We start from the raw sequence: 10,782 nt of genomic DNA, 5'->3' as shown, positions 1-10,782 counted from the left end.
CATGTCTGGGACGATTACACAGAAATCTGTGTATTTATCATATTTGGCTACACCCGGCAGTCAATCATGGCCACGTGGGTCCAAAAACGCATGAAAATTTCACTTTTTATCTGGTGTCGGGGGACCAGCTTTCTTCTCCTGCTTAGGAGGGCACAAACAACGGGCGGGAGAACGAACAGCCCGTTACCGGGCGGCCGGGCCAACAAACCCCTCCGGTGCCCCGCAGTTAAGCGCTGCGAGCACCAGGGCGAGCGGCAGGTGCCCGCGGGCGCGCAGGCGCTCGCTCCGCCAGCCGCCGCCGGGCGGGCAGCACCCCTTCTCCCGACCTAGCGGGCAGCCAGCCGCACCGGGAGAGGGATCCAGTAGCGAGACTCCAATTCCGGGGCCGTGTGCCCGCCAGCCCCGCAAGGTACCGGCCCCGGCCCGGCCCGCGGCCCCCGGCGCGCCGCGCACATCTGGCGGCTCCAGCTGTGCCCGCGCCTGCGCGCGCCGCGGAGGGGCGGGGGCGGCTCCCCGCACACACGCACGGGGCAGGCACCGCCCCTCGCCATTGGCGGAGCGGCGCCTCGGTCCCGCCCCCGCGGGGGGCGGACGGCCTCGCCATTGGCCACGGGGGCCGGCGGCGCCTCTCGGTTGGCTGCGGCGGCGCCGTGGGCGGGGCCGCGCCTTCACCGTGAGGTGCGGGAGGGCTCCGTCTGCCGCCGCCGCCGGTTCCGGGTCCGCGGGGGAGAAGCCGCGGAGGGCGATGGCGTAAGTGCGGGGGGGAGCCGGGACCGGGCTGCGCTCCGCTCCCCACCGGGCTGGGCCCGGCGCGCAGGGGTCGGCCCCGCCGCTCGCCCTGGGCCTGCCGGGAACACGCAGCCGCCCCCGCGCCGGGAGGAGCCGTGGTTCGGCGCGGGGCTCTGCCGGGCCGGGACGGCGAGGAGGCCTGATGCCTGTCCTTGCGCGCCGGAGGGCGGTGTGGTGGCCCTCGGTGCCGGTCCCGCCGTGCTGCCCGTGGTCCCGGCCGCTCGGCGGGGGAGCGGTGCCAGGAGAAGCCCCTCGGGTGCCGGGGATTCGGTGTTTTCCCTTTGGCGTGGGGTGACGCCGTGCAGAGAGGCTGTGAGGCCCGGGGGCGGGAGCTCAGGCGCCTCCGGTTGTGCTTGGCCTGCGAGGGAAGTTTCCCTGTGCTGGTCCCTGGGCGGTGAAAGGCGCTGTCTGCCAGTGCCTCTGGTCCTGAGAGGGTTTAACACACACACACACACACACACACACACTGTGGTTTAACACGACGTGCCCCTGCTTTTTGGTGTGTCTGAAGCTGTAGTGGTTATCATATGTAATGATATGATAACGTGCTCGCACTTGGCATTATCAGTAAAAAACTCGATATAGTTACCAGTGTAAGGTGTGCATAGCAGATATAATGTGTAACATAACACTGATACGGCAGAGGTGTGTTTTGGAGGTGGCTGTGTAGCAAATATCCCCATCGCAATCTCTGTCTGGACTGGTTTCCCATCCTAAGACACATCTCCACGGCAGCTTTCACTCAACTTTGTGAAAACTTCCCAAGTTGGCAGTTTGCTGCAATGTGTAACTTTATCAGGTTTAATATAGAGAAGGCCACAGTTGTTGCCATGCGAGTTCTCTGTTGTGTCACTTAATCCAGTAATTCTGCTTTTCTGGCTTGTTCTTTTCATTGCAGCCGTGCAGGGCTTTTTTTCCCCACCTCTGCTTTTTATGTGCAGTGAGCAGTTACAGTGGGGCCAGTAATGTTGGCAACTGAGAGGAAAAAACTGGAGGGGAGGAGGGAGTATTTGTCTTGTTTGTTAAAGTATGTTAATAGGTTACTCAAACAGCCTTTGATAAAAGCAGTATTGAGCATCCACTTAGGCAGTTGGCTCTGAGTGGAGGTTCAGGGGTGTTTGTTTAGGGTCATGGCCTCAATTTGCACATTCTGACAGTGATCATGAGTAGGTTTTGCCCATGGTGGAACATCTGGGTTCATTGTGTGAAGGTATGGACACATTTAAGGAGATCTTATCCTTGTTTATGGTGTGCTGAAGTCACTCACCCTTTTGGGAATGCTGTTAGAGAACTTTGGCATGTGAAATGTGCATCAGCTGCTGTTTGGTGGTTGCTCTTTTGCACCATTTTATCCTGTGGGAAATAGGCAAGAGGTTAGTTAATGCTTTTGGTTAAAGCATGCAGAGTTATCCTGTGTTTACTGTGATGTGTAATAGCTTCTCCTAGTCACTTCTTATCTTCTCACATAACTTATTCCAGCACTTGTTGCTGCACCAAAACCTTTGTGGTGATTCCAGCTACAGGTAGTTCCCTTAAGGATGATGGGGTATGTAGCTACAAGACTGACTCTTAGTTTCATTTATGGCAAAGACTTCCTCTTTCCCCAAATTGTGGTGATGTGTCAAAAGAGAAATTTAGAGGAAGTATACTCCTGGAAGAATTCATAGGTGGCTTAGTTTCATAGAGTATTTCAAAGGTACAGTGCTGTACACAAATCAAAAAAAGGGGAGGAAAAAAAAGTTATTGCCTTGTTAAGACCAACAACAAAGGCCCCAAAGGCAATATTTTTATTTTTCTCTTGAAGTTGAGGAGTGTGCATGAGGGAAATTCTTATTTATTTCTCCTGTTGTAAGCCTCTAGGTTCCGCTGCTCGTGGGTTTTGGAGGGTTTTTTTTTGGTTTTGTCCTTCTTTTCCTCTGCAGCATCAAAGTCTGGCTTTGTAAGCAGGAAAAGAACTGGCTCCCCTGAAGAAGTCTGGAAGGCAAGGTTAAGAAGTATATTTTTACCTTTAAGCAGTTAAATGAAAAATCATCCCAATTCAACCTAGGGATTCCTAGGCTGGCAGTGGAATTACTGTATGTTGGTTGCCATAGCAGGAGTTTGTCTTTGATCTCTTTCCTAGGAAAACTCATGTCATGTACTATTAAAAATAGATAAATAAAAGCTACCACTTGTGCTGTGAAACTATCTCATTGGGTAGGCTGTTGTGAGACTGGTTTTTATCTTGTATCTTACTGTTCCTTTGAGTATGCTTTAATTTTGATTTAATTAATTTTGAAGTAGACCTGTTATTTACTAAGCTACTGTAGTGCAAATTTTGTTTGACTAAGGCTGTCCACACACCGCCTCAGCCAGGTGTGGCTCTGCTGGGCTCTGCTTTCAGCACAGCAGCTTCTGCTGGGGGTTGTAGCAGGATTTCATTAGTATAATTAAAGCTCTAGTTTATTTTGTTTACAGTTTACCGCTAGTGGGACTTCGAGCACGGGCAGAGAGGGAGGGAAATGGACCTGATTCTTTGCTGTTTTCTTAAAAAAGCTCAGAGCTAATTTTAACTGGGTACCAGGTATGAAGGCAATGCAATTTGCCCTGTGGCAGAACTGCTCTGTGGGTGCTGTCACTTCCCTTGTTTTTTTGTCTGGTTTTTGTTGGTTTTTTTTTTGAGAACAACTTTCCTTCTCTTCCTTCCTCTTTCCTTTGCTTGCTGACTGAAGAGTAGCTGAGTTTCCTAAGCTGTGCTGGGATGGGTTTGAAGTGTTTGACCTAGCTGGAGAGTTTTGGGACAGGTGCCAAGGTTGGCAGCTTTTTGTTTTGTGAGATGTGTTTAATGTGCCTCTAGGTGCTGACAGTGTAAGAATATCCTGAGAGGAAAGTTGTGTCTGTGTTGATGAGCCTCCTTTATTATATCATTTACTTATCTAAACCTCTGATTTCATAGCAGAAGTGCTGGAGACCCTTTGAAAGGCAGTGATGGAGTGGGTAATGCAAAAAAGTACCTTTCCTTTCCTTTAAAGAGCTGCCTTAGGTATGGCTTGTTTTTTCAGATGAGGCATCCAGACATGTCATCTATTTGCATTTATTGAGACCGGGGGGATTTGCCTCCTGTCATTTAGTGTGTCACTTTGGGTGTAATTGTAACTCCACTGATTAGTAATTGCTGTAGAAGTTGGGAGTATCCTCGGAATGGCAGTTAACCTCTAATAACACCAATTAACATATATTCGATAAGCGCTTGATTTCTGTGAAGATCTGGGGGATATGTCTGGCAAATTTAACCTCCTAGTTTATTCCCCCTGAGAATTCCAGCAGTAATTAGAGAATTGGCCATGTCCATTATTTCCCTACCCACTTCATGACCATATAAAAGTATTTCTTATCACTATATAATGCCAGTTTTTCCCTCACCTTTGGACACCCCTTTTATTTGGCTGTGTCTACAAGGGCGTGCCAGGAAAATTACTTTACAAAGGACATGGTAAACAGACATTTCTTTTTCTTTCTCCTCTTCTTGACCAGCTCAAGACCCACATCCCCCTAAGGCTCCTAGGCACTGAGTAAAACATTTGTTGCCTTTGTACTCAGCTGTAGGTGCAGGACGGACCTTTTCCAGGTGGGTACAGCTGTCCCTGCCAAATGGCTGCACTCTGGTCACCGAGTTTCTGGTTTCTCTTCTGCCAGCTCTTGCATATATGCATGCCTCCTGTACATTTTTAATGACTTAGCTCAAGCAGAGGTTTGTTCTTGGTGTTGTGTTAATTTGCCAGGCTGAGGTTAAAACGAGTTTACCTATCTGATGTGATTGGAATGAGTTTATAAAGATTAGGAGCAGCTGCTTTTGAGTACTTGGCATTTTAGGGATGGAATATTTGCGGTGAAAATTGGTTTGGGCTTGTAACACTGGAAGCAGGCTGAAAATGAAGTGCATCCCCCCAGGATTGTAACTTCCCTTGCATCTTTTCAGTACTGTGAAGAATGGATTATGTGTGACACAAGTAATTAAAATTCACTTTTTACAGTGTGTTAAGTATATGGTTTTGCTATAAAAACAGTCTGGCTGACCATGAGGTTCAACTTCACAGTAAAATCAAACCCTCATATCTTAAAGGTAGTCCAGTGCCTGCCTTGAGCCTGCCAAGTGCTCCAAACATGCATAACCTGAAAAGCAGGCCCCTAGTATTTCAGTTTGGGCATCATAAATGAGGGATTTGGCCTTTATCTCTCCTTGCTTCAGATATTCATTTGGAGAAAGACAACTACATGACACCCTAAAGGACTGCTGTGAAGATAAAATATGAGTATCAGTGTTCTGTCACCTCAGTGACACAGAATATTTCTTTTCTGCTGTCTTCTTCCCAGGAGAAAGCTAATACATTTTGTATTTATTAACTTGGTATGTGGTAAATGAGAGCCACAAGTGACATAATGAATAGTAAAAATGTGCTTAGAAAATAAGGCAAGGGGGAAGACAAATAAATCCAAACCCTTGTCATGGTTTTGGACTATATTTCAGCATGCTGACTGAGCTGTTCATTACAGAACAGCACAGACCTTGAGAAAAGATGATAAAATAAATGCAGAGATGCAAATGCGAAGTTCTGGGCTTCTGTTCCTCTTTGTTACGTTTTCTGTTGTGTATTTGTATGGTTGGCAAGAGTCAGCCTCACACCCTCGGGTCTTGTCATTCCAGGAGTAGTTCCTTGTGGAGTTTACTTCAGAGAATACAGTATGAAAGAACTTTCCATTACTGTTCCTGGAGAGTGCAGCAGTTTGCTCTGACTGCTGAGTTGCGTTTGCACACCGGAGTAAATGTGGCACCGTGTGGGCAGTGAGAGGGCTGCAGGGCTCATGGCTGTGGTTACAGAGTGTAGGCATGGAAGAGGAAGGCTGCAAGGCCCAGGATTTAAGCCAGTGGTTACAGTGTGTAGGGGCTGGAAGGTGCAGCACTGCAGGCAGAAAGTAGCAAATACCTGTTCTGAAAAGACTGCATCCCTTCCTCTAAGCAATCCTGATGGTGCAGATCCTGCCCCTTTGTCCTCTGGGGGCATTATGAACAGTGTGTACTCCTTAAGTCTCTGTTTGTATCCCCTTTTTATTGCAGTAATTAATAATCTGAGTGGATTAAGCACCTGATTGCTCTGAGAGGTGTGTTGAGAGCTCACATCCAGTGCAGGTGTTGCTACTGCCTGGTATTGAGTGGTTATACTTTTATTGCCAGCATCCTCCCTCAAGGAACTTGATCAAGGGTAAAGACTACCCTAACTAAAGAAAAAAAAATATCAGTGGGCCAGGGTGTTAAAGGATCATCTTTCAAACTCAAATATCTTGTATTGACACATGATGAGTGGTGGGGGATTCCTGAATTTATTTGCATGCAGGTAACAAATGTATCCCAGAAAAAAAATTGAAAGTATGTCCAGTTTATGGTTATGGATAGTGATGACCAAAAAAAAAAGATGAACACTATCTTTATTTAAGTAGCTAAGTATCAAGATTCAATACTTTCAGTCTCCAAGTTGTCTTGCCATGGTGGTCTTTAGTGATTTTTAATCATGTTTCAGTATCATGTGGGTTTGGGTGATAATTTCTTAGGAAAAAGCCGTGGTTTGCTTCCTTGATAAGTATTGGTGGTTGAGGCAATAGATAGACAGTCCTCACCTACTGACAACATTTCTGTGGTGGTCTTGGTCACAACAGGGTGACCCTGTTGTCCTTTGGTGAGAAAGGACGAGGTCAAGTCCTTCCATCCTTTTATGCTGGAAGTGTTGATGTGGCTTTCTCTCTTTACCCTGTGATTCAGGGGTTAAAGGCTCCCGGAGGCTGTCTGCAGAGGCATCATCTGCTCCATCATACAAACTGACATGTGGCTTTTTTATTAAGGTACTGTGGATGTCTTAAAGCAAATCACAGTGCCATTATGTGATTTAATTTGCTGTTCTAAAGTCCCTTCTGAAACAACGGCTCCTTTCTTATTCTGTGTGCCTGTGTGTCGTGTTTATTCCTCTTATTCCTCCCCCTTGTAGGGGAGTAAGGTGGTAGCTTTTTTATCATCCCTGCTGGAAACTGCTCTTGGTTCATTGTGTTTCTTTGTTGTTTCTTTTTTTCTGATTGCTGCTTTCATGTTATTTCCTCCCCGTTCTATTCCTTCTTGGGGAAGGGGTAATGAACAAATTGTTAACCCTTATTCTTGGGACTGTACTCTTATTGTTGTTCTAAAGACAGGCTGTTGGTTCAGGGTACAACAGGAGAAACAAGTGCATTAAAGGCAGTTTTTTTCCAACTTCTTCCAGTTAAAATAATGAGAGTAGTTTGAGTATTAAAGGGAAAAAACAAATGAATTGCTGCATTTACTGCAAACATTTGCAAATACTGATTATTCAAAGCTGTTATGCTGAAAAATTAAGGACTCGTCAATATTAGTTTTATGTTCTAGAGCCCTTGATGGAGAAACCAGCAGAGACTTCATAACAAAGGGGAATAAAATATACTGATATTTTTTTGAGGGGTGAATACTGTTAGGAAGACAGGCTGCCAGGAGCTGGAAGGTGTTAGAAAATAAAAAAGAAGCAGAATTAATGCTTCTTTTTTTGTAAGGAGATTTGACAGATAACATCCAAGGGAGAAGACTTCAAATGAAACCAATGCAACAAAAATACTGCTGTGTAATTACAGATGTTGCTGAGTAGAGCAACTCCCTGGTAATCACATTTAATTAATATAAACCCATTTGCAAGGTGATTTGAAGGTGTGTGTGTAAGATCAGAAGGGCTGGTTTTCTGTTCTCTATAACAGAATAACCAGTTAGACAGTTTTAACAGAATGATACAAATCCATCCTTAAACAGAATCATGGACACAGCAGATCAGGGGGTTTGGGGAATTTTCTGTAACTCCTAGAAGTGTCTCCTTTGGCCTTTCCTTCTGCAAGGGCAGGGGTTTAGTCTGATGTTACATTTTTGCATGTTAGTAAGCTTAATACAGCCTCATTTTTACTTGTATGTTCAGTTGTCTTTTGACTTACTGCAGTGATATAACAGTTTTAGGCATTTATTTGCTTTTGTATGCTGTGCAGGGCATCCAGGGTACTAAATTTGGAGAGCATATTTTGGTATTTTGTTGCTCTGTAGTTTGTTTGGGGCAGTCTTGTGCCAGGAAACTGTTCCAGCAGAGATGAGTGAAAGCGTTTCTGGAGCTCTGGAGTAGAAGAGGAGGTAACTGAGAATCATGAAGTTGTTATTGAAGGAATAAAACAAGTACATGTGTATTTGTGTGAAATAGACTGATGAAGATGATTTAAGATGGTACATGGTCCATTTTGTCCAAACTGTACTGTGCTTGTTAACTCATTTTAGTTTTGAAATGGTTTTCTTTTTCCTTCAGTTCTATAGGTGCTGGTGCAAAAACAGTGTAGCAATGGATCAAAGAAAAAATGATAGTTTTGTCCCAAGTATCACGCAGCTGGAAGATTTCCTGACAGAACATGACTCCAACGTGGTTTGGCTATTAGTAGGTAAGATTAACTCTTCTGTTTTGGTTGAATTTCTTCTATGACACCATAACAAAGGATTAGCATGACAGTCAGCTACAATAACTGCCAATATGTGCCTACCTGCCATTTAATCTGGTGTAGTTTGGTAAGTGATCTAAGGACTATTGTGTTTAATGGCACAGCTTCCTGACTAAATTGTGTGCCACAATGAGCCTTTAAGACAAGCTGTCATTTAATCAGTTATGAGCTGCATTTGTAAACATGCTTGATTTAGGTATGCTGATTTTTTTTTAGCACTAGTGCTACTGCTTATATTGGTGTAGGCATTTTTATTCATCTATGAAGAAGTGGCTCAAGGACAGCAAAATAAATACGAAGTTGTACTCAGGTCCATGTAACAATACTGAAAGTGTGAAATGAATTCAGACTTTTCCAAAGGTAGATAAGGCCTGCTTTCCAGCCTTGACTCTTGGAGTGAGGGGCAACACAGGATCAACAGCTTTATTTTTTCACTTTCACTTCTGAGAAGTTAAAGTCTATTGGCTATTGACATACTAGAATTATTTTTCAGTAGGCCAAATTGAATAGAAAGGATATAGGTAAATTATTTGAGGGTGCTTACTGTTTATCTATTTCACTTTTAGTGTGTTGAAATGGAAAGTTTGTACTCAACATAGAGCTCTCAGTGTAGTTGAGATGAAAATAGAGGAAGTCATTGGTAGTAGCTCATGGTAAAATGTGGAACAGATGCAAATAGATCTGAAAATTTTGTCTTCAGAAGCTTTGACTTGTTTCCTGTTATGAGGTTTGGATAGAAACACATTTGAGTGATGTTTATTAACTGATCCAATTTCAACCAGCCTTTCCTCCTTTGCTTTTATCTGCTGACCTATGGCATCCTGTTATAAGGGGATATAAAAAGATATCAGTGTTTTCCTCTCCTGAATGCTGAAACAGCTAACTACTGCTCTCAGTAAAAGGTGACAAATTCCAGAAATGAGCCTGCTCCTCAAAGAGCCATTGCTCACTTCTGGAACTGTTTCTAAACATCACATGCAGTAAAACTTAGGAAATACAGTTTCCAAAACTTGGTTTCAGTGAAGACGCTTTAAAAATCAAGAATATAATAATGAAGTTTATGGGATTCGGTCAAGAAAAAGGCTGCTGTTTGTGGCAGAGGTGAGTCTAGTCCTGAAGGCAATGGATCAAGACTGGAAAGTGCACTGGTCTCCTAATTTTTCTCAGTATGTTTAACCTTGAGACGGCACCTTCTTGACTGCAACCATCTAGCAGTGCCAAGTTGAACTTTAACCTCAGATTAAACTCCATGGACCCTCAGTGTGAGTCATCCCACCTTTCTCCCTCCCCACAGAGGACCAGCAGGGAGGAGCTTACTCACCTGAAAGTGGGGGAGGTGAGCATTGTCCTTGGAATGTGCCTGTCTTCAATGGCAGCTGGAGTTTCTTTCCTGAGATGTAGCTTCCACCCTCCCTGCTCTTTCCTGTGTAATCACCCACACAGATTTGGTTTGTTTAACTTGTCAAGCAGCTTATTGCCCAAGGGTATGACCTGCTTGAATTTTGGTCACACTGGATCCATTTTCTAGTAAGGAAATGACAAAAGTCATGGGAGTAATTTTCACCTTCTCTTTCTCTTTCAACAAAGTATTGCTATGAAGCAGTGGAGTATCCCACTGAAAAAAAATAAAGCAACAGTGTAGAACAAATAGGTTTTTTTCAGTAATTATCTGAATTCTTCAAAGTTAAGGCTCCTATGTGTTTCTGCACTTCAGATTTTCCATTAAAATTTTCCATTTTTAGCATAAATAAAAAATTCTTTTACAAAGTTCAGAGTTTTGTTTTTTTCCCTCTGCTCTGCTTTGGGTGAAACAGAATGGTAATTATCAGTAAGGTGAATTAGAACTAGTCCATTCCTTGGCAGTGCCATTCCTTTTGGGTTTGTCCTTCTGGAAGCTTAGAGAACCCTTGTAATTAGAAATAGGTTACTAGCTCTTAATCAACTAAAGTAAAAATTACTTTGGGGATTAGCAGACCTATTTTTTTTTAAACTTGTTTCTCATTGGATTGCTATTTCCTTTTTTTCCTATCAAATTCCATGCTTGAACTGTTGAGGTATTTCTGCTAACCCAAGGGCTGGTACGTTTCTCTCAGGAGGCAGCATCATAGGAAATGGTTTTGTATATGATAATGTTTCCTGTGATAATATATGAAAGACTAGAAATTTAAGTTACAGTTCACAATTTGGAGAAGATTAGGGAAGGTATGTAGTATGACTTTGGTTGGTGGTATTGGGGTGTTTTAGGGTGTTCTGAAATAAATGTCCATGTGGGACAATGCATGTTACAGTTCAATCTATAAAATCTAGCTTCTTAGATGGTAAGTGATGTAGTGAAATAATGTGGTGCCTTCTGCAGGTCCTCTGGGAGGACGGTTTTTTTTGTATTGGGGAATGGAGGAGCAGTGAGGAATCTATATTTCTCTGGACTTCCCA

General features: G+C 44.0%; 1 protein-coding gene across 10 annotated transcripts in view; it reads left to right on the top strand.

Moving 5' to 3' along the window:
* Window positions 1-629: 629 nt before the first annotated feature.
* KIAA1109 (KIAA1109 ortholog) overlaps window positions 630-10,782 on the top strand; it is an 87,024-nt gene continuing 76,871 nt past the window's right edge. For all 10 annotated transcript variants that reach the window (XM_039722516.1, XM_039722526.1, XM_039722562.1 and 7 more), the window contains exons 1-2: window positions 630-750; window positions 8,163-8,292. In XM_039722516.1, the coding sequence (XP_039578450.1) occupies window positions 8,196-8,292 (97 nt within the window). In that variant the 5' untranslated portion in view covers window positions 630-750; window positions 8,163-8,195. The remainder of the gene's footprint in view (window positions 751-8,162; window positions 8,293-10,782) is intronic.

Source organism: Passer montanus, unplaced genomic scaffold (genome assembly GCF_014805655.1).
Source record: "Passer montanus isolate IOZ18808 unplaced genomic scaffold, ASM1480565v1 scaffold108, whole genome shotgun sequence".
In the NCBI taxonomy this organism is placed as follows: Eukaryota; Metazoa; Chordata; class Aves; order Passeriformes; family Passeridae; genus Passer; species Passer montanus.
Note: the sequence above shows the minus strand (reverse complement) of the source record. Positions and strands in the feature narration are given on the sequence as shown.